The 24,772-nt window shown below is 34.0% G+C and overlaps 1 protein-coding gene and 1 pseudogene across 3 annotated transcripts in view; both read left to right on the top strand.

Moving 5' to 3' along the window:
• The window catches only part of RMDN1 (regulator of microtubule dynamics 1), a 36,422-nt gene extending 11,650 nt beyond the window's left edge, over positions 1-24,772 (top strand). Inside the window, exons 2-11 of one of the 3 annotated variants that reach the window (XM_061171476.1) lie at positions 1,272-1,417; positions 2,915-3,032; positions 7,721-7,817; positions 9,440-9,599; positions 14,817-14,906; positions 18,715-18,770; positions 20,129-20,216; positions 21,664-21,694; positions 24,090-24,223; positions 24,642-24,772. In XM_061171476.1, the coding sequence (XP_061027459.1) occupies positions 1,394-1,417; positions 2,915-3,032; positions 7,721-7,817; positions 9,440-9,599; positions 14,817-14,906; positions 18,715-18,770; positions 20,129-20,216; positions 21,664-21,694; positions 24,090-24,223; positions 24,642-24,692 (849 nt within the window). In that variant the 5' untranslated portion in view covers positions 1,272-1,393 and the 3' untranslated portion in view covers positions 24,693-24,772. The remainder of the gene's footprint in view (positions 1-1,271; positions 1,418-2,914; positions 3,033-7,720; positions 7,818-9,439; positions 9,600-14,816; positions 14,907-18,714; positions 18,771-20,128; positions 20,217-21,663; positions 21,695-24,089; positions 24,224-24,641) is intronic. The other 2 variants (XM_061171475.1, XM_061171477.1) reach the window with 2 other exon arrangements.
• LOC133077127 (L-lactate dehydrogenase A-like 6A) lies at positions 4,935-5,983 on the top strand (annotated as a pseudogene).

Genomic DNA, 24,772 nt, shown 5'->3' with positions numbered 1-24,772 from the left:
AGCCTCTCCTACTTGTTTTGATGTGGGTTTTTCCTCCTTTGTCTGATGTGGAGGAGTCACTCAGCTAGTTTGGGGGTTTCTTTCAGAGCAAATTGTTCTATATGTAGCTGTAGATTCGGTGTGTCTGTGGGAGGAGGTGTGTTCAGCTTCCTCCTATGTTGTCATCTTGAACCAGCACCCATTGGGGACCATTTTAGAGGCTGCCTACCACAACTAGATTCTGAAAACCTTGTAGACCATGTTAAATATTTTTTATTTTATTCTAAAGGTTATAGGAAATCATGAAAGAGTTTTAAACAGAGAATTCATAAGATCAGATTTGAGTTAAAAAATAACTTTTTCTAGTGTCAAGAATAGATAGGCTAGAGTGGATGCTGGAAACCAAATAAAAGATCATCGCTATAGGACAAGTGAGATAATGTGGTGGTTTGAACTTTAGTGGTAGCCATGGAAATGGAAATAAGTGGATGCAATAAAAGGATATTAATGATGTAAACTAAGTGGACCGAAAAGATAGCTTTGATGTGGGAGTTCAAAGGAAGAAGTCAAGGATGATTCTCAGTTTTCTGGCTATTCTAGCAGTGTGGATGGTGGTGCTATTTCCTGGGATAGGACCAAAGAAAACAATTTGGAGGGATAAAGGAGGAGGTGAGTTATCTTTTGGGGTAATTAAGGTGAATATGATGAGATAGCCAAGTTAACATGTGGAATAGACGTAGTTTGATAGGTCTGATGTTTACCTTCTGATGCCTGGGCTGGAGATCGAGATTCAGGAGACTTTAGCATATGGTTGTAAATGTTGCCATGGTAGAAGTTGAAAGTACAGTTGACCCCTGAATAATGCAGGGGTTAAGGGTGCTGACCCCCCAAGCAGTTGAAAATCTGCCTATAATTTTACAGTCAGTCCTCTGTATCTGTGGGTTCGACTGTTTAGTACTGTAGTACATATTTATTGAAGAATATCCACATATAAGTGGACCCGCACAGCTTAAACCTGTGTTGTTGGAGGGTCAAATGTATTTAATAGTAAGATGAGAAGAAGGCCTATCACAGAGGAATTCCAACATTTAAGAGGAGGAGGAGCTGGCAAGAAGTAGTAGAAAAACCAGGAGATGGTGGTGACACATTCCTTTCCATCTAGTGATGAGTTTGTGTATTTGAATTCCTTCTAGCTTGAAATCATTATAATCAGTGTTGAAGAAAAGACATATTTAAGAGATAGCTTGCTTCTTTTGTTCAACAAATTTTTTTTTCAACAAATATTTTTTCAGAATTCATTGTATGGAAGGCATTGTGCTGAGTAATGGCTAATGTACAAGGTGAATACCATGAAGGGGAAAACCGAGTGAAGTGGACTTGAGGGAAACAATAGCTGTTTTGGCTGATACTTAAGATGCCTGTTATACTTCATGTGGAGGTAAATGTTGTTTGGGCAGCTGGATATATGATTCTGAAGTTAAGCGGAGACCTCTGGGCTTTTTAAAATTTGCATGTTTTTGGCATGTTGATGGCGTTTAAAGCCATGAAACAAAATGAGATCACCAAAATGATATGTATAGAGAAACGAAGGTCTGAGATTAAACCCGGGACACACCTGGGCAGTGAGGTTTTGGAGATGAGGAACCAACAAAAGAGAAGGAGCAGTTATTGAAATAGGAGTAAATTCAAGAGAGTAGTATTACAAAAGCTAAGCGAAGAGTGCTTCAAGAGTGAGAGAACACAGCAAGTACTGAGAAAAGGGGTTGGATGAATTATAAAAAGACGAGGAAATTTGGGGGATTGATGGATATGTTCATTATCTTGATTGTGGTGATAGTTTTACGGGTTTACGTATATCTTAACACATGGTACACATTATGAATATGCAGTTTATTTTATGTCACATATCTCAATAAAGCGATATTTTAAAAATTTCTTATATTAACCATTTATGATTTTTTTTTAAAAAAGGAGGGAGTGAACAGCTGTCAAATGCTGTTGATAGATCAAGTAATATGAGAGTTTACTAGGAAATAGCATCCTTGGTTGCCTTAACTAGAATACCATCAGTGGAGTTGTGGGGGTAAAAGTAATTTGTGTGAGCTCAAGAGAAAATGGGAAGAGAGAAAGTGGAGACAGAGCTCTAGACAACTTTTTGAAAGTTTTGCTGAAAAGAGAATTTGGAAAATGAGACTGAAGGGAGATGTGAAGTCAAAAGGAAGCTTTTTGTTTTGTTTTTAAGAAGGGAACAATTACAGCTTACAAAGATAGTATAGCTTGTTTTTATACAGATGGGAATAAATTGACAGGAAGGACAAAATTGATGCTATGTGAAAAAAAAGGGAAGAATTGCTGCAGTGATATCCATATACTCCTTTGCCATTGGTCTTGAGAATTCCGGCCATAATTATGAAAATTAATTTCTAAATCTGTTTTGATATGCTCTTTATTTTATTCATGGTTTATTTTAAAACTGGGTTTCATGGATCACTTTTGAAGATAGCTTTATTTAAAGCCATGTATATTTTTTATGTGTAATTACCATATTTGATATCTTTCATCTTGTCTGTTCTTAAGGTTGATATTAATTATATTGGTATCTCTTATTTTATTTCAAGAAATTATAATATCCGTGCTTCCTCAAATAAAATGTAGATCTTCCAGTCCAGCACTTATCAGCATAACTGTGATTGTTACATAAGCTACCACCATCAGCCGTTGTTAAGAATCTTTTCTTAGCAGGATATGCTCTCCCTATAAAGTAATTATGTGAAATAGTTTTACTGAAGAATTTGACAAAGTAAATTTTGAGCTTCCAATACTCTTAGGATTGATTGTCTTGGGGGTAGGAGAAAATTGATGTAATCTTTGCTTGGGATAGCAGTTTCTTCAAATTTTCTAAGTTTGTTAACCCTGACCATAATTCTTTCCATAGGTGATAGGAAACCCAGGAGCTTTCAAAAGAAGTCTTTTATTCTCTGCCTTGTCTTATTTGGGTTTTGAAGCTTATCAAGTCATTTCCCAGGCTGCTGTGGTTCATGCTGCAGCCAAAGGTAAGCCTAAGGTAAACATCAGGAACACTTAGAGTTGTTTGTGTTTGTTATATTTTGTTAATAACTTATTATTTTTGAATAGATAATGCAACTAACATGTTAGAGACTAGATTATTTTCTGCTTTTCTCTACTTGTCTATATGTCTCTACTGTGGACAGACAGATATATATAGATATAGATATAGATATAGATATATGTATATATATCAGACTGACAACTAGAGAAAAGCAGAAAATAATCTAGCCTCTAATATGTTAGTTGCATTATCTATTCAAATACATAAAATGTCTTTTAGCAGCTAGAGTTCCTTCAGTGAGAAATACTCAATTAATACTTTATAGTTTTATAGGACCCTTGGGCTAAGAATGTTTTTTACATTTTTAAAGGGTGGAGGGGTTGTTGAGCTGCGGGGGAAGAATATACCACAGAGACCATATCTGGCCCACAAAGAATATTTGCTCTTAAAATATTTACTCTGTGGATCTTTATAGAAAAAGTTTGCCAACCTCTATTTTTTTAAATATTTATTTATTTATGTATTTATTTGGCTGTGCCTACTTTATAATGATACAATGATTCTTTTGTTTCCTTAATGCCAAGGTGTTACATTCTTCTTGATGTAGTTAAGAAAAGTCTAATTACTTTGTGATAAAAACATTTTATTTATAAACAGAATGCAATTTGGTACTAAATATCAAATAACTGGCTGAAAAATAGAAAAATTCCATCAAATTTTTTATTTTTTAATTTAGCAAACTATAGATATATAAACATAAAATAAGACTTGCCATATTTTAAAAATTAAATTTAGTTAAACCAGTTGTATATGTAGACAGAGCCAAAATTCAGTCTTTTAGAGAAAAACTTTTAATTTATGAGTTAATAAGCCTTTTTGTTTTTCACAGTCCTCACTTTTTAACTATCAAGAAGGTACTTGGGAAAAAAGAGATTTGATTTTGAATAGATGTTCTTATTAAAGTTCTAGTATATGAAGAATTTGAGATTAGCTAAAGAGTACTAGTTATTTGTTGATTTCATTTGCCCATGACTATTCTTATATTTTTAAAAAAAGCAGATACTTGAATTGCTACGTTTTTGTTTTATCTTTTCTTTCGTTTAATGTATCATTTATTTTCATGAAAGACAAAGTAGAGGACTTGGTTTTGTCACTGGCTCAATGACATATTTTGGCAAATACTTAAAACTCAGCTTTTTAAAGCTCCCTAGACTTTTCATCATAACTTTAACTCTCACAGCAACCTTGTAAATTAGTTAGGAGAAGCCATATTTTTACATTACAATATTAATTTTTTTTAAATCATCCTTGAGAGACATGCTCAGTGGTTGCACTTTTAAGATTTTTCTGTGTGTGCCCCATTATATTAATTTTTGAAAAGAAGCTCAAAAAGTTAAACTTCTTCAAAGTACCAGAGCAGAGACATTACCTATTTCTTTTCATGTCTATCACACTTAGTTTCAGTGAGCTTTAGCACCATTACAGAAATCAGTGCAAAGTTTTAGGGCTTCCCTAAGGAACAAAATATGGCACTTTGAAAGGCAAAGTCAAAATTATTTATAGCCTTAATGATCATAGTTGGTTTTTTCAGAAGTGTCCTAATGACAGAAAATTACTGCGTATTTGGTAAATTAAAAATAACATTTTAAGGTGCTAGGCCCCTGTGAGGCCTGCATGATCTGGGGTGTGGCCTTGCGCAGCCACAGTAGTAGAGGGTGAGGGGGGGTGTCAAACCGTCAACTGTTTCCTGACTTTGTACTTCAAGGTACTTTGATGTGGCTTTCCTCCATTTTCTTCCTCCACCTCTTGAGTGAATGGCCATGAACTGGGCTACAGGAGTCCTGTGGATCACCAAGTGGGTAGGCTCCCTTGCCCAGAGATCGCTCTGTGCCCCAGCCAGACTCACACATCCTGCTGAGCAATGGCTGACCCTTCACTCCCGTTTCCAAGATGGCTACTGTCAAGTGTGAACTTATTAAGAATTTCACTTCAGAGGAAACCGTTCATCACAATAAGATCTCCATTATAGGAACTGGATTGGTTGTCATGGCCTGTGCTAATAGCATCTTATTAAAAGGCTTGAGTGATGAACTTGCCTTTGTGGATGTTGATGAAGGCAAACTGAAGGGTGAGACAGTGGCTCTTCAACATGGCAGCCCTTTCATGAAAATGCCAAATATTGTTTCCAGCAAAGATTACTTTGTCACTGCAAACTCCAATCTAGTGATTATCACAGCAGGTGCATACCCAAGAAAAAGAGAAACACACTTTTATGTAGTCAAGTAAAATGTGCCCATCTTTAAATTAATGATTTCTAGTATTACCCAGTGTAGTCCTGGCTTCAAACTGATATTTGCTTCCAATCCAGTGGATATCTTAATTACGTAGCTTGGAAGTTGAGTGGCTCTCCCAAAAACCATGTTACTGGAAGTGACTGTAATCTGAAGTCTACCCATTTCCATTTCTTCATTGGGCAAAGGCTTGCTATCCACTCTGAAAGCTGTTATAGATGGATCCTTGGTAAACATGGAAACTGAAGTGTACCTGTGTGGCGTGGAGTTAACATTGCCGTGTCCCTCTGAAGGATCTAAACTCAGATATAGGAACAGATAAAGATCCTGAACAGTGGAAAAATGTCCACAAAGAGTGATTACCTATGGCTATGAAATGGTTAAAAGGAAAGTTTATATTAATTGGGCCATTGGCCTAACTTTAGCTGATTTAACAGAAAGCATTTTTAAGAGTCTTAGGAGAGTTTCCACCATAAGTAAGGACCTCTATGGAATAAATGAAGTGTTCCTTAGTGTTCCTGGTATTCTGGGAGAGAATGGTATTGCACACCTTACAAAGATAAAGCTGACCCCTGAAGAGGAGGCCCGTTTGAAAAAGAGTGCAGAAAAACTTTGGAAAATTCAGAAGGAGCTCATGCTTTAAAGTTGTTTAAGCTACCATTCTGAAGTTATTGAAGAGATAGTAGTTACAGAATTGTATAACAAACTTGAATAAACATGAATTCGTAGAAATTGGAAAAAGGAAATGGGGTATAGTGACTCCCCTGTTTATTTAGCCCTCCAGCTTTTTATTTAGCATCCAGATGCTGGATGATACTTACATTTTTTTGTTTTTACTATTCCTAAGTAAGTGTATCTGACTTTGTTTCTATTGTCATACCAGCTGTGACTTTCTTCTTCTGCTTCCTGCTTCTGCTTTTAAGGACTCTTGTAATTATACTGGACCCACCTGGCTAAGATAACTTACTATTTTAAGGTTAGCTAATTAGCAACCTTAATTCCATCTACAAGCTTAATTCCCCTTTGCCCTAGTAACCTGTATATTTTCACAGGTCCAGGGGTTGAGATATGGGCTTGTCTGGGGCCATTATTTTGCCTACCACAAATATTGACTAAGAATGCTGAGACTGTTTACTTCCTACTACTTACTCTTGAAGAATCTTTGGCTTTTTATAACCCAAATATGGAAAATCAGCCACTGATAAAAATATAGAATAGAATGAAAGCAAACTTAAGAAAATTAACTGGCCATGAGAATATTGCTAAACTATAGCACCTAACCAGACTGAAGTAGGATTATAGAGGAAAAAAAAATCTTTATTTTAGGGTTTCTTTGCTGTTGTCATTTAATTTTTCTTAAATTAGTATAATTATATGATGATTTTAACTTAAAAAATACTTCAGTTTACATAGTTGTGTCATACATTTATGAGGTTTTTTTTGCTGGTCTAGATTTTAATTTTTCATAAACTTAAAAAAATTTTAGTGCACATGTAATATATAATATTGTACACCAACTGTACTTCAATGAAAAAACAATTTTTTAGCCTCACATACACTATGATTAAAGCATACTAAGATAAATAATAAAGTAACTTGACTGAACATATTGGAATGTTGGCTTATACATAAGACTAATACAGCACCCTTATAGAAGACAAAATTAAATGTTTATGTTTGTTAGTAATAATTGGAATATCTGAAATTCAGACTAACTGGGTTTTTTAGTAACTAGTCAACTTTTTTAGAGCATTACACTGTCTATAAGTTTTATGGTTTTTGTTGTAATATCTAAACTCATTAATGAGTTGGTTGGAGCATAGTGCCTCTGATTTAAGTTTCAGATCCTCTGTGTAGTTAACTTCATCTAAATTTTTTGATGACAGATTTGACTCTTTTTCCATAACAATGTCTGTATAAGTTAGATCATAAAAAGAATCTAGTAAAACAGTGTGTTGCATTCCATGCAAATTAATAATTTTCCGTGCTGTAAGTGGATATCATATCATTTTCTGCAATGGATTTTTACTTCACAGTGGCAACAATAACAAAGGCTTTGTGTGGAGGGTAAGGGTACCATAAATTCCTCACAGAAAATTACTTTTTTCATTTTTTAAAATGTGTCATATTAAGTCAGTACCAGAATAAGTTTTCTAATTTTTTATTTTCCAAGGTTTTAATAAATCACTTATTAAGTGTGATAGCTTCATACTTATTTCTACTATACTTACATCTCAATTGTTCAGAATTTCTGATCTTTCTTTATAGGTGATTTCTGTATCTAATTTCTTTTGCTTCTATATAAAAGTGTTCATGTTTCTTAGAATTATTGCCATCTGGCTTGGGAAGACCTACTTTATTGTGTCTTTTTCTTTTATAGTCTTCAGAGTTGAAGAAATCCTTGAACAAGCAGACTACCTATATGAAAGTGGAGAAACAGAAAAACTTTACCAGTTGCTATCCCAGTACAAGGAAAGGTGGGCTATGTATGATAGGCCTGGGTTTGCGGTTTCCTGAAATTTTTTGTTATTTAACAATTAAAATATTCTTGGTGCTTGGAATTTTTATAGTTTTTAAAAGTTTTTACTTCAAAATAATACTTCTTAGAGTTTAATTTATAGTATGATTTTTTTCTTAATGTTAAGTGACTCAAAAGTGCTACCTATATCTCATTCAGAAAAGGTGGTTCTACTTATTCTAGTTGAATGTTGAAATTTTTTTTCATTTTGTTATTTTGCTTTGAATACAAGGTAGTCATTGAATAGATGTTTATCTTATCTATATGTATATTTCTCATTTCTTCTAAATTAATTTCTTATTGGTTTAAGATTTGAATGAGCTAGGATGATTTTTTGTCACCATTGAATGATATCTGTGTATCGCTGTGAAGCACAGTCTCATAGAGGAACTAAAAATACCTCCTTTTTCTATTTTTAGTATTAGCTTAGTCTGGTGTATTAATGTGCCCTCATTTTTGGGGGGAGGATGGAGAAGGAGGGAGATTCAGCCCAACAAAATAAGTCAAATCAGGCTAGATGGCATTTCCAGATCACTGATTTACCTCATCTCCTGAACTAAAAATATTGAGTCATTTTCAACTACCTTTCTTAGATTCTCCAAACCAGTTTTCCCCACAAGACCCATCAATTTTACTTCCTAAATATCTATAGGATCCAACTTTCCTTCTCCATTGTTCCCTCAGTAACTTGAGGTGGTTGGCTTGGCATTTTATAGTCATTTCAGTTACTTGAAAAGTAAGCTACAAGGTAGTTATTCCATATTCATTGAATTATAGTTATACTATTGCTACCTTTAGTTTCATTCAACTTTATGTGAATAGTATTTTTGTTAAGAAATGTATAATGTAGTAGGCTTAAAGACAAACATTTAATAAAAAGGAATTTAAGGTTAGTTTTTAAAGAAATATTCCTAACTTTTAATCTTGGTTTCTGTTTTATTTATTAGCCATTTCAAGTCTTGTATAATTATATTTAAATGGCAGTTCTTCAAGGAGTCCAAAGCTTTAAATATTTCATGCATCATGGCATGGATGATACATTCAAAGATAAGATTTATTTTGAGATTACGTTATATTTAATCATTCATTCATTAACAGATATTTATCATATATTTTTTGTGTGCCAGGTACTGTATTTGGAGCTATGGATACAGCATTTTGTTTTATAGAGCATGATCTTGTCTATAAATTTATGTATTTTATGGTACTGTCTGAACCAGTTAGTGAGCTGTCTGAAGCACAGTGCCACTGAAGTCAAGCTTCAAGTTATATGTTGAATTTTGTAGGGAAAGTGTTCAGAGAATTCAAATACAGATATTTTCTAAGGAAGTTAGTATTTTAGATATTATAAGTAAGTTAATGTTTATGTATAATATTGGATATTTTATAGGAAATTTTGTCAAATACAGTTTTTGTATGGTAGAAAACAATAAATTTAACATGAAAAACGGATTTTGATATCATATTGCGCGCTGTATCCTCACTGACCTGAAAGACCGTATGTATTCATTAGTGATATGACCTTTAACAATTTTAAAATTGAGCTAAAATGGTTGTTGTTTTATATTTATTTCAAATCAGTGAAGATGCAGAGTTATTGTGGCGTTTGGCACGGGCATCACGTGATAAAGCTCAGCTCAGTGGAACCTCAGAAGAGGAGAAAAAGCTCTTGTTGTATGAAGCCCTAGAGTATGCAAAAAGGGCACTAGAAAAAAATGAATCAGGTTTTGCAGCTCATAAGGTGAGGTGCTTACAGTACTGTAACTGTTACCATGTACTGAGAGGGACATTGGTCTGTACTTACCTACTGTCTTTAATTTACATAGGAAAGAAATAGCTCTTTTAAAGAAGTAGGGAAGAGGTTTATTTTTATAACATTTTTTTCAAACAGAAGTAGTTCTTTGCATTCTTGAACATTTATTCTAAGTTCATTAGTATGTTTGATAAATTACTTTTGTGAAGGCTTATTTTTAAACCAAAGTGTTAGTAGTTTCATGAATTACCTCAATCTTCATTTCTAGTAGTACGAACACTGGACAAATGTTTTCTCATTTTCCTCACATTATATTTCTGTTTTATGTGGAGGTAGGAGTATAGCAGCTGGACAGCTGAGACCTAGTATAACTTTTTACATGTAACTCCACTAGCTTCTGGATTTCCTGACTGGTTTAGAATGTTATTCAGTGGATACTGTGGGGAGACTAGGGGACATTATTGGTATTTTGGATTAGGATATCACTTTATCATACTAGACTGTCCTCAGTGGAGCCCCCAAATCATTGTGACAACCAAATTCTGTCTCCATGCGTTTCCAAATGCTCCCTTTAGGGGATGGTTCTGTCTCCCCCCGACCCCCACTCCTACCACTACTTGTTTATATTAAGGATGAAACATACAGACCCTTTAAATTTGCTGAGACTTGTTTTATGGCCCAGAATATGGTCCATATTTGTAAATGTTCTTTTTGCACATGAAAAGAATATTTATTCAGCTGTTGTTGGGTAAATCTCATAAATGTCATTCAGGTCAAGTTGGTTGATAGTGATAGTGGTGTTTGAATCTTCTATATCCTTACTGATTTTCTGTCTACTTCTATAAATTATTGACAGAGGGATGTTGAAATCGCCAAGTATAATTGTAAATTTATCTGTTTTTGTTTGCAGTTTTTTTAGTTTTTACACCATGTATTTTAAAGTGCTGTTATTAGGATTATAAACATTTAGCATTGGTATTTTCTTGATGCATTGACCTCTTTATCATTGTAAAATGATCTTCTTTATCTCTAGAAATATTCTTGGTTTTATAGTCTACTTTGTCTGATATTAATGTAACCACTCTTGTTTTCTTTCGATTGTTAACATGTTACATCCTTTTCTGTCCTTTTACTTTTATTTGTGCCTTTATATTTAACTGTACTTCTTGTAAGGAGATGCTAATTCTTGCTTTTATTTTTACTTGTTTTATATTCTTCACATTATGTAAAATTCACCATTGTAATGTATACACTTCAGTGGTTTGTAGCATATTTTACTATGGTGTTCAACCTTCACCACTATCTAATTCCGGAACACGTCCATTACCCCCAAAACAAACCCCATATCTATAACCAGTTAGTCCCAGTTGTCTCCTGCTCCTGTCCCCTGGCAAGCACTGAGCTACTTTCTGTCTCTATTAATTTGCCTATTCTGGACATTTCATGTAAATGAAATCATACATTATGTGGCCTTTGTGTGTCTGGCTTCTTTCACTTAGCCATGGATGAACAACGTTCATCCATGTTGGTATATGACAGTACTTCATTCCTTTTTATGGCTGAATGATACTCCATTGTATGGAAATACCATTTTTGTTTATTCATTTATCAGCTGATGGGCATTTGGGTTGTTTGCACTTTTTGGCTATTATGAATAATGCTGCTATAAATAATTCCGTACAAGTTTTTGTGTGAACGCCTGCTTTTATTTATTTTTTTAATTGAGGTAAATTCACATAACATAAAAGTAACCATTTTATACATTTCGCATTTTTATACCATTAGCATTTATACATTTACAGTGTTATGCAATAGTTACCTCTCTCTCTAGTTCCAAAACATTTTCATCACCTCAAAAGGAAACCCTCTACCCATTAAACAGTCACTCTCTATTCCCTCTTATTCCCAGCCCCTGACAACCACTAATCTGCTTTCTGTCTCTATGGCTTTACCTACTCTGGATATTTCATAGAAGTGGAATCATACAATATGGGATAATTTGTGTCTGACATCTTTCACTTACATTGTTTTTGAAGTCCATTCACCTTGCAGCATTTATCAGTACTTTATTCTTTTTTATGGATAAATAATATTTCATTGTATACCACATTTTGTTTATCCATTCATTAGTTGATGGACATTTATTTCCACCTTTGGCTATTGCTTATAGTGTAGCTATCAACATTCGTGCACAAGTATTTGTTTAAATATCTGTTTTAAATTCTTTTGAGTATATACCTAGTAGTGGAATTACTGGTTCATGTGGTCATTCTATGTAATTCTTTTTGAGGAACTGTCAAATTATTTTCCAAAGTAGCTGTACCATTTTACATTGCCACTAGCAGTGTATGAGGGTTCCAGTTCTTCCACATCCTTGCCAACACTTGTTATTGTCCATTTAAAAAAATTATAGCCATCTTAGCAGGTGTGAAGTGGTATCTCATCATGGTTTTGATTTGCATTTTCCTAATGACTAGTGATATTGAACATCTTTTCATATACTTATCGGACATTTGTATTTATTCCTTGGAGAAAATGTCTATTTAAATTCTTTGCCCATTTTTAAACTTGTCTTTTTATTGTTGAATTGTAAGAGAATATTTTCTGTATACTAGTCCCTTGTTAGATATATGACTTGCAAATATTTTCTCCCATCCTGTGGCTTGTCTTTTCACTTTCTTAATAGTGTTCTTTGCAAAAGTTTTTAATTTTGATAAGGTCCAATATATTTATTGTTCTTTGATTGCTTGTGCTTTTGATGTCATACCTAAAAAACTTGCCCAATCCAGTGTTACAGAGGTTTTCACCTATGTTTCTTTCTAAGAGTTTTATATTTTTTAGCTCTTACATTTAGGTCTTTGGTACATTTGGACTTAACTTTTATGCATGGTGAGAGGTAGGAGTCCAAATTCATTCTTTGGCATATATATATCCAGTTGTCCTACCAACATTTGTTGAAAAGATTATTCTTTCTCCACTGAATGGTCTTGGCATCCTTGATGAAAATCAGTTCAACATAAATGTATGGGTTTATTTTTGAGCTCTCAGTTCTATTCCATTGGTCAGTGTGTATCCTTTTGCTAGTACCACAATGTCTTGATTACTATTGCTTGGTAGTAAGTTTTGTAATAAGGAAGTGTGAGTCCTCCAACTTTGTTCTTCTTTTGTTTTGACTATTCTCAGTCCCTTGAATTTCCGTATGAACTTTAGGATCACCTTGTAAAGTTCTGCAAAGATGCCAGTTGGATTTTTCAAAGGGATTTCATTGAATTTGTAGATCAATTTGGGGACTGTCACCATCTTAACGATATCTTCCAATCCATGAACTTACGCATTCTTCCCTTTGTTTAGGTCTTTTTTATTCCATCAGTGTTTTGTAATTTTTCAGTGTCAAGTAACTGTCAAAGAGGATCTTCAAAGTAGCAGGAAAGAAGGCTTTTAGGCAGAACTAGAGTAGCATTTAATTTGGAGGGTTTTGTTGTTGTTGTTGTTGTTTTCCTTACAACTGATATTCCTAGATCTTTGTGAGCTCTGGGTTTCTAAACCTTTTGGGTGGTTCTTTTCTCAGCCTTGGATAGTCTCTTCATATGCAAGCGATGATCTTTACTCAGCTGAAAAGGGTGACCCTCTGCAGTTCTTCATCTGGAGTTCTAGCTCCGGTCAGCTATTTCTTCTACAGTATTCTGCTCTGTGAACTCCAGACACCTGGGCTTCCCCAGACTCCCAGTTCCATCTCTTCAAAGCAGAGACACTGCTTGGCCTATTTTGCCTCCCTGGGCTTCAACCTAGAAATTTCTCCAGGGCAGCCATGGGGCTCATTTGTTTCTCATCTGTGAGATGTCACTGTTGCCTGATGTGTATAATATCTTGAGAGTCTTTATTTCTTATATTTTGTCTGCTTATTTTAGTCTTTCAGGCAAGAAGGTAGGTATAGTATCTATTACCCCTTCTTGGCTAGATTATCTGTTATAAAAGAAAAGTTTTCTTTAAAAATAATGTAAACTCATTACAGAAAATAGACATTTTGGAAATTGAAAAAAAGTACCAATATGGAAATAAAAATCACCCATGATCACAGCTCCTACCATCAGCTCTTGCTAGTATGATCATTAATTAACAGTCCTATGTAGTAACTAAATGCCAATCTAAGCAGAATGTTTAGGATTCATCCATAAGTTTGTTTGCTTTGATATAGATGATAGTTAAATGCATAAGAGAAGGTGATTTTATCTAGAGCCCTGATACGTGGGAAAAGATCAGAGCACCAAATTTGAAACGCTGTATGACACCTCAAGTCATCTGAATTTGGGCAGCTGGGTGACTGTCAATGGAGATTAAATGAGCATAGTCAGTGTGTGTTTTAAATTATACTCTTTTATTTTCAATAAAAATATCAAGATACAAAAGATTTTGGTGGAGAATAGATTTAAACAGAAGTTTAAGTATTAACATTTTTATGGTTATAATTATTAAAATTTCACAGATATAAGCACAAACAAAAAGAAATGGTGTGTGTTTATAAGAAACTATTGTATCTCACAGAACCCAAAGGCAAGATGCATTTAGGCTTCCGGAAAAACTGGCTCAATTGCTCTGAGGCTTCATTGTCTTTCCTCTTTGCTGTTATCTGCAAATCTTTTTTTACTTTAGTTTTTTTCTCATCCTCAGTTTTGTGACTTTCCACAGCATCTGGGTTTATGAAGCTTGGATATTTTGGTTTTGGTTCTTAGGGAAGAAACTCAGATTATCTCAGTTCGGGTCTGTGTCCAGCTATGGGTATGGGGACAAGGTCACAATTGACAAATGTGGCTGTTATTACTGTAACAATGAAGGTGTGGGAGAAGAAGCAGCTCCAAGAAAATAGGATAAGAAAATAAAATGATAATTATTAAATTGCATGTTTCTCTAAATTTATATTCATACCATAAATATGAATCGTTATCTCCCCATTGTGTTGGTAACTTTCTTAGAGATTCACTACCCTCTGCCTTGTATTATAGTTCTCTAAAAACATGTCCAAGTTCCTTGAGGGCCATGTCTACTTTTTCTTGTATATTCCAGTATATTTAATACAGTTTTTGTGCTTGGCTTTTTATTAAATGACTACTGAGGAATAAATATCAATAGTTATTCAGTTTTACCTTGTATTGAATGGAATACTGTTGAGTATTATTATTCTTACACCTTTTTTCCTTCTATTTTTAGTGGTATGCAATCTGTATTAGCGATGTTGGAGATTATGAAGGAATCAGGGCTAAAATTGCAAATGCCTACGTGATCAAGGAGCATTTTGAGGTACTGATGAACTTTAAAAGTCATTAGTTTTCTGAATAGATTTCTGTTTCACTTATCTCTTGCTGTATAGCAAACCACCTAAAACTTAGTGGCCTAAAACAATGACTATTTCTCACAGTTCTGTGGATTAACTGTGCACAGTGGTGCTTCTGTTCTGCTTGTTGTGGCTTAGGTCATTTAGAGGGCTACATTCACCTGGACCCTCAGCTGGGACGGGAATGTAGAAGATGCCCTCTCATCTACAACAGTTTCTCTCTACTTTTCTTCTCATCATTTAGTAGTGTAGCCCAAGCTTCTTTATAGCATGGTAGCTGGCTTCCAAGAGTGAGCATTCCAAGGGAAAATTTCCATCGTGCAGACTTTTATCAAGCATGTTTGCATCACATTTGGTAATAACCTGTCGACCTAAACAAGTAACGTGGCCAAGACTAGAGAATGTGGGAGAGGCTTATACAAAGTCCTGAGTGCCAGGAGGTGTAGTCTCGTCTAACAATCTAATACAATTGACATACCACTCCCAAAGGTAATAGTACTGTATACGATTATGATCTCTGTGTGGGTTTTAATATTTCCCCCAAAGTTAATTTACTTATTTATAGTAAGCTCTTCCTTAGGTGCCAGAAATTCTCCAGGAGTTTGTATATTTCATGATGTGCATACACACTATTCCATTGTCCAAAAACAAACAACAAAAAAACTGCAGCTAAAAACCCAGTGTATTTGTCTGTCTTTCTTTCTTTCTCTCTCTCTCTCTCTTTCATTTTTGGCTGGGTTGGGTCTTTGTTGCCACACGCGGGCTTTCTCTAGTTGCAGCGATGGGGGGCTACTCTTTGTTGCGGTGCGTGGGCTTCTTATTGTGGTGGCTTCTCTTGTTGCGGAGCACGGGCTGTAGGTACGCAGGCTTCAGTAGTTGTGGCACGTGGGCTCAGTAGTTGTGGCTAGCGGGCTCTAGAGCGCAGGCTCAGTAGTTGTGGCGCACGGGCTTAGTTGCTCCACGGCATGTGGGATCTTCCCGGACCAGGGCTCGAACCCGTGTCCCCTGCATTGGCAGGTGGATTTTTAACCATTGCACCACCAGGGAAGTCCCTGTCTTTTGATATTATAGACCATCTCAAAAACACACAGGAAGAGAAAGTGATGAAAACAAACATATTTATCGTTATAGTCTCAATTCCTAGTTAATGTAATGACTAGTGGAAAAGAACATTGGACTAGGAGTCAGGAGACCTAGCTTCTTATTTGGGCATCAGTAGTGTATATATATATATATATATACACACACACACACAAACACACATATATACGTATATATTGATACACATACATATATATTTCAATTTAATAATATACATTTTTCACGTTTTAAGACCTTTGAAATCAGATTGCATTATATATAATCAGTGGTATCTTATAATTGGCAGTGCTTTTTTCTTAGTGGTATATAAAATAATGATGTGTCATAACGTTTATGGTATCTTAGATTCAGTGAAATATAGTAATTTACTTAGTGTCATTAGATAAATCATTTAAATTACTCTGTACCTTGGGATGTAGAAATACCTGACAGATAACTTCCAATGTGAATAATGAAATACTGCAGAAAATATATTAATGTATACTTTAAAGAAACAGTGAAGGCTATAGATTATTTAAAAATAACCAATGTTTTTCGTAAGTTTTCAAATGTGTATGTGTTATTTAAAAATGACAGTGTTAAGTATTTACATGCTAAAAGATCATTTATACTACTATTCAGATTCCATTATTACATCTAAAGTCATAAGGAATTATTATCTTTGCATTGTTTTTGAAGACGTTTAAACTAATGGCAGAAAGAATTACAAAAGAAAAGGTCTGCTTGAGAATAGCCCCTCTCAATCCATCCCAAAAGAAAATTAAACTGTAATGCCCCAAGGCATCCATTGTATATAATGAATTAACTTCTCTTCCTTGCATCAAAATGGACTAGCTCTGTACCATTCTTGGTAGAATGGAAAATGTAGTTACTCATATAATTTTTTGTAGGGCTTAATTTTCTAGTGGAACTCTGATAGGGAAAGGTTGCTTTGAATATAAGTTGTATATACTTTAAAATATATTTTGCCATGTAAATCATATCACTCTATTTATAGAAAAGTAAAAATTAGGTCAGTGCTGATTCTTACCCGTATTATTGATAACAGGATTTCTGCCAAGTCATACTTGATTAGCCTTATTTTAGCTATTATCTCTCCCGTTACTAACATTATGATCAATGGTGGTAATAAAGAGTCTGAAACTTAAGAAAGGTAAAAATAATGATGATCCTGATGACAGAAAATATTACTGTGTTAAGCACCTCCTGTTACTTGTTCATTTAATTTTCACCACAACCCTATAAGGTAGGTGTACTACTTTCTTGATCCTATACAAGAGCAAACTCAGGCATGGAAAGAATATAGAACTTGCCAAGGTCAAAAAGTAAGACGTCATTGAGCTGTGATTTAAACCTTGGTGGTCTGGCTTCAGAACCACTCTGGTAACCAGTACAGGTATTTGAAAATGTGTATCCCACACATTATCAACTGAAAGTGAAAATATGTGTCTATAGAAAAGCATAAGCTAGGGAGTCCTAATTTTTTTAAAACTTTTTTTTATCATTAGTAGGATTAACATTAATCTATGAGATTTCCTGAGTGGTTTTCAACAAAATAATGGATAAAAGGAGGAGTCATTTCTTTAAAGTTATTCTGTAGTTTATGTTTTACATTAGTTCACATAGGACTTTCACATAGTAAACAGAAATTAGGGAGACTTTATCAATATATTTTATATAATACATAATTAATAAATTCTGTGAACAAGTAGTATTTATTTTTCCTTTGTTAAGTGTAGGTGGGGAAGTTAAACAAAATTTGCACGTAGGAAGAGACTTTCTAAAATTATTTTGTATTTTGTTCTTTTAACAAAGAATACTTTTACTCAATAGTCATATAGGATTTGTCAAAAAGGAACTTTCTTATTTATTTTTCCTTTAATCTAGAAGAAATATTGAGAGCTATAGATTATTAGTTTTCAAAATTAGATTTGTTTACAGATTCTGTATTTTCTTCATCTTGATAAATCCTATCATTTTCTGAATCTTTTTCTAATTTTTTAAAAATTTTATTTATTTATTTTATTATTTTGTCTTTATTGCTGCATACGGGCTTTCTCTAGTTGCGGTGAACGGGGGCTACTCTTCGTTGCAGTGCACGGGCTTCTCATTGCGGTGGCTTCTCGTTGCAGAGCATGGACTCTGGGCACGCGGGCTCAGTAGTTGTGGTGCGTGGGCTCAGTAGTTGTGGTGCGTGGGCTCAGTAGTTGTGGTGCATGGGCTTAGTAGCTCTGGCGGCATGTGGGATCTTCCTGGACCAGGGATCGAACCCGTGTCCCCTGCATTGGCAGGCAGATTCTTAACCACTGGACCACCAGGGAAGTCCCTCTGAATCTTATAAAATAGTAACCTTAGTATAAGGCATTGATAGTGTACTGAAATAAACTTAATTAAAGAATTAGGAGGGGTGCAAGAGGGAGGGGATGGGGGATATATGTACGCATATAGCTGCTTCACTTTGTTATACAACAGAAACTAACACAACAGTGTAAAGCAATTATACTCCAATAAAGGTGTTAAAAAAAAAATTAGGAAGCAAGTTGGTGTTGATTATCAGAAAAATTGAAATGCAGGGTTGCAATTGTTTTTAATCATGGTTTCTTCAGCAAACATAGTAAAGTACTTATTGGTGTTTAGGAAACAAATATGATTCATTTTCTCATTTCTTGTTAGAAAGCAATTGAACTCAACCCTAAAGATGCTACCGCAATTCACCTTATGGGTATTTGGTAAGAAAATTTCTTTAAATAAATATTTCAATGGTATTTAGTATGATCTTTTTGTAGTATGTATACATATCTTGTTTGGTAGTATATAAAAAAGCAAAATGTAAAATATTTAAAAATATTATTTGGCAGTCAAGAGTGTTTAATCCATTATATTAACTAGCAGTTGTACTGGTTATTTAGTGTTTAGTATTTAGAAAATACTAAATTTGATTGTGATCTTGTTAAACATTGTTATTCAGATCATTTAGAAACGTACTAAGACTAAAAAGGCATTGAAACTTTTCGTTAGACCTTTAAATTCCTTTTTTTGGGAAAGACTATTCTTATTTACCAGACTAAATGGAATTGGATTAATCTAACTATAGTAATACAGTAGGATGCCCTAAGAGGGTCTTGGTATCTTCAAGGTGTGTCAAATACAGTCTGATTCATCTGAGGTATAATATAATCTGACTTTCAGTATCTTTCCATTTTTATGTAACCTTTGTTCAGAGCACATCATTATTTTGCTGGTATGAGCGTACACCAATGTGTTAAATGCTTACTGGTTTGAGTCTTTCTTGAGACAGGTTTGCCACTGTTTTCTTTGGGTGTAGTCTACAGAGCTGAGTATTTATTGTCTTCTATGAGGGGTAACAGTGTAAAGTCCCATATCAAACTCTTTTAAAAGAGAAGTAAATATCCTTCAGAATAAAGGACACATTTAACTAAGAAAACACTTACTGAGAATTAATGACAATTGAGGGACAGTCAGTAATTAAGATGCTGGCAAGCAAACATGAATGAAATAGTTTCATCCTCAAGGAGTTCAGACCCTAATCAAAGATCCAACACTTTTTTTCCTCCTTATTTCAGAAAATTGTCAAGAGCTTTGGATGTTAAATATTTGCCACACCCTTTCAAATATGTAGACTTTAAATTGTTGGTTGCCATTGTTATTTAGGTATATCATGTTTAGTTTTGTTATTTTTCTTTTTTTTTAACTTCTCTGAGTTAATTTTTATGTAAAAAAATAGGGGTAACGATTCTATTTCATTTAGTTATTGTAAGGAGTAGATGAGAGAATCACTTAGCTCAGCACTTGGCACAAAGTGAGCACTCAAAAGGTGAATGATGTACTGTATTATCATTACTGTTATAAATATTACTATTTTTACTGTCACAGTATACACTGTAATTGATGGATCAACATAAATCAGTCCCTAGATAATTCAGTATAAATATTAACCTACTGGATATTATGTAAAGTACAGACTGTTTAAACATATAATAGGAGAAGATTCCTTTTATATCTGTTAAGTTGCTTAGTTCTCTTTAAGAACTAATTTGAATGTATGTGTCATTTTATTTCCCTATAGGTGTTACACATTTGCTGAAATGCCTTGGTATCAAAGAAGAATTGCTAAAATGCTGTTTGCAACTCCTCCTAGTTCCACCTATGAGGAGGTAGTGTGATGTCCTTTGTTAAGTTAGTACTGATTTCTTAACTGCTGTGCCACTCTACAGTGTCCACACATCTGGAGTTCTGATCAGTGAGGGACTTGAGCACGTTTCTAATGATGCAGTGCAACTATCTTATCAGAAAGGCTTAATAATTATTATCTGTGACTGGTGAGTGTTTTTTTTTCCCCTTTAGGTGAGTGGCTGATAATTCTGGTATATTGTCAGCTAAAATAACCCATGGCTAAAATCTACCTTCATTTCCTGCTTGAAATCTATACCATATAAAAATCATAAAATAGAACAAGAAATATAGCATTTGCTTCTTAGCATGTTTTAGGTACACATTCCGTAAGGTAAGAGTCATTTACCTGGACATTAAAGCATGTGTTTGTATTGATAAATGAAGAGTAATTATAACATTTTTTTCACAGCAGGTTTGAAAGGCTCATGGTCTTTCATATTTCCAAGGCCTTTTGCTTCTCCTGTTAAAAATAAAATTTGAAAGGGATTTCTGGGCAAATATTTTGGGTTTACTCATCACAAAATTTTCAGAGTAAGGAAGCAGACAGTTGAAAAAGTTGTTCCAATACTTGTATCATAATGTTTTCTGTGAAGCTATAGTGCAGAATTTGATGCAAAGAATATTTAGTTGTATAGTTAGAACAGAGTTGGGAAATATTTGTTATTAAAAAGAATGTGCATTCTAAGAAAAAAAGACACGATCAGCAGGGAGTTTCAGACTGACCTTAAAATTTTATACAGGAATTTCAGTAATAAAGGACTTAAAAAAATTCATTGGCATGACTTATGTATCACTGAATAAACTCAGCTTTTGATTTTATCTAGTTTTTATTGGTAGTCCCTGTTATGATTTAAGAAGAGAAAGGTCAAAGTATCTGAGTTGCACATGATCATGTTCTTTCCTCTCTGCATGTGATGCCAGTTTGGTACGAGTTCTAAGTAGCAGTCAAGTTATTACTAGAAATGGTCCACATAATTGTAATCTGTATTCTGATGATTTAATAGTGTTATGGTCAATTTTGCTATATTAACCTCTCACTGTTGATGAATTGACCATTATTATTTTTTTTTAGCATCTTTATTGGAGTATAATTGCTTTACAATGGCATGTTAGTTTCTGCTTTATAACAAAGTGAATCAGCTATACACATACATATATCCCCATATCTCCTCCCTCTTGTATCTCCCTCCCATCCTCTCTATCCCACCCCTCTAGGTGGTCACAAAGCACCGAGCTGATCTCCCTGTGTTATGTGGCTGCTTCCCACTAGCTATCTATTTTACATTTGGGACCATTATTTTAAGATGTTTTAATTTACTTCCTGTCTTATATTTAATATAGGAATAGATCTTTTGAGAAAATGCTTTTTTAAAATTGACTCTGTTTTAATACTTTTCATTATGTTTGGGTTTTTTGTCTTTTTAACAGGCCTTAGGCTACTTTCACAGGGCAGAGCAAGGTAACAAATTTTTTATTTCACATACTAATATACTTAAAATTGTATGAATGCTTCACATATAATAGGAATTTTTTAAACAAAAATAAGTTATTCTGATATACTTCATAAACTTCTTTTTGAGCTAGACATTATCAAATAATTTTTAAAGTCCTTATTTAGTAGAGATCACCTGAGTAAGAAATAGACTGCTACTGAATTTAGAGCTGTAATTCTGGAATGGTCCTTCATTTGATGTAATTCAACCTTCCTTTTTGAGAGGAGGCTTTGACAGATTAACTGTTTATTTAAGATCACACAGCTAATCAGAGGCATTTATTTATTTTCATTTAAAGTTTTTATTTTTTTTTAATTGAAGTATAATTGACATATAACATTGTATTAGCTTCGTGTGTGCAACATAGTGATTTGATATTTGTATACATTGCGAAACGATCACAACAGCAAGTTTAGTTAACACCCGTCACCTTACATATAGTTACAGGAAAATACTTTTTTAAGATGGACTCTCTCAGCAAATTTCAGATGGCATTGAAATGAGAACTCTCTGGTTTTAAAACAGGCCAGTTTTTGTTCTATTGTAGATATTGTCTTTTGTGACAAAGAGTTTCCTGCACTCTTACTTTGAAGAAATAGCCAGCCTAGAGAACATCAGCCTATCGTAAGATTATCCTTCCTAATATTAATAGGAGAAACTAGAGAAGTAAGGGACATAAGCCTTTGTTACCAAGTACACACACCCCCCCAAAAAAAACCATTGCAAATATATTTCTATAAAACTTAATCAGAAGAAAATTAAAGACAATTTATTAAATTTTAGAGCCTACTCATATGGACTTGTTCAAATGTTTTCATGATAGCAAAGCATTTTTTAAAACACATTTCTTCTAAAGAATTTTGTCTGAATTTTAACTCTATCTGTAATACATTAATTCTGATTTACTGTTAACTACCTTCCATTGATATCCTCTCAATATGGTAGTTTTACATATCATGGATATGATCTGGGAATGCAGTTTCCTCAGAAACTTAGAAGTGTAATTGCAAAGTTAAAATAGGGCCTTAGAGGCTTAAGGATTCGGGTTGTTGAAAAAAACATGATCATACTCTTGTGGAACTAAAATAATCCTTGGTAATTCCAGTCATCCTCCAGGTTTTACCTTCAAGGTCACTTCCTCTAGGGGGGGCCCTCTCCTTATGGCCCATGTCTGGTTTAGAAGCTCCTCCTATGCTTTTAGTACCTTTTATTTCCTCCATCATGGCCCTTATCACTCCATAGTATGAATATTTGTTTACATGTCTAAAACTAAATTCAGGGAAGATGGGGACTCTGTCTTCTTGCTCACAGTTGAATCCTCATTGCTTAACACATAATGCTTGGCAAATTTGCTGAATGAGTAAGTAGATGAATGAATGAAGGAATGAATTTACTTAACTCCAAGGAAACTTTAAGCACATCAACATGGCATCTCAACAAATGCAACATGGCATCTCACAAATATGTTCAAATTAAAGAAATAAAACAATTTTGGGTTAAGGGGCAAATGGAGTTAATCATAAATTATATCCAGGAAGAATTATGCTTTGAATATAGAAGGGTCCCAGGTTGATAGGAGGAAACTGTAGAAAGAATTAATGAAGTTAGTGAGACAGTCCCATGCTTTCATTCATAGGCTTTTTGTTCACATTTTTGCTTCAGCCAAGAATCCTGCTAAAATTCTATTCAGCCTCCAAGTTAGCCCAGGTGTAACCTCTTAGTTAGTTGCTTTTTCTTTTGTTTCTCATAGCACTTTAATATTTGTACACCTATCAAAGCATTCCTTTTATTCCTGTATTACATGTAGTTGTGCTCATGCTTGTCTCTCCTTTTCATTATAAATTCCAAAAGAGCAGAGACTTTATCTATGCTTAAACACAGCCCACATTCAGTAAAGGTTGACCAAATGTGTGTGTGTATACACACACACACATATCATCATGATTTCATTTACTCATTCAGCAAATGTATATTGAGTACAGTTCTAGGCACTGTTCTAGGCACTTAGGATGCAGGGAGCAAAAGAGATGATAAAAAGAAAACCCTTGTCCTTCTGGAGCTTATATTCTATCAGGACCCTCAGTTTTCCATCTATTAAATAGAGTACCAATTTTATAAAATTGCTGTGAAAATGAGAAATGTGTGTAATATAGTGCCTGGCACATAGCAGACACTCAGTAAATGGTAATTATAAAATTTTTTGATATGAATAGTTGAACAAAAGAGAATCCTAATTAGCCTAATCATTTATTGACCACACAAGTATATTATTGGAATTTAGATGAAAAAAATTAAGCCTTTAAAAATAAGAGCAATACTATTTCATATGAGATAAATTTAAATTGTTTTTCTTATGTACAGCGGATCCAAACTTCTATAGCAAAAACTTGCTCCTTCTAGGAAAGACATATTTGAAGCTACACAACAAAAAGCTTGCTGCTTTCTGGCTAACAAAAGCCAAGGACTATCCAGCGCACACAGAGGAGGATAAACAGGTAAAACATCTCCAATAAAGTAAGGCAGATAGGTTTCCACTGAGGCACATTAAGTAAAGGTGAATCAAGAACTTCTTTAAAAACGTAATTGTCCAAATGCGTATTGTTAAATAACAGTGTTTATTTCAAATGTGTATAGCAAATATTTAGTTACTATCAACAAACATGTATGAATTACTTGCTGCAATATAGAATTATTCCTGTTTGACATATATATAGCAGATCGAAAAAGATTTCTAAAACATAAAAGGCAAGGGACATGTACTAATGTGGACGCGTTCTCTAAGTTCTCTAAGAAATTTTATTCTTACAATGTGCTATCCTGGTTTTTTGGAAATTCTTAGAAACTATAAACTTGTTTCACAAGTTGATCTCTGTGCTGTACTGTTTATTTATAATATGTATTCTTCCATTTTAGATACAGACAGAAGCTGCTCAGTTGCTTACAGGTTTCAGTGACAAGAACTGAGAATTTTTCAGTGAAATATCTAAGAAGCAGTGCCTTTTCATCAAATTATAAAGATAATAAATACATTAACCATACTGTTC

Source organism: Eubalaena glacialis, chromosome 17 (genome assembly GCF_028564815.1).
Source record: "Eubalaena glacialis isolate mEubGla1 chromosome 17, mEubGla1.1.hap2.+ XY, whole genome shotgun sequence".
NCBI lineage: Eukaryota > Metazoa > Chordata > Mammalia > Artiodactyla > Balaenidae > Eubalaena > Eubalaena glacialis.
The sequence above is the reverse complement of the archived record's forward strand: the minus strand, read 5'-3'. Positions and strand labels throughout refer to the sequence as shown.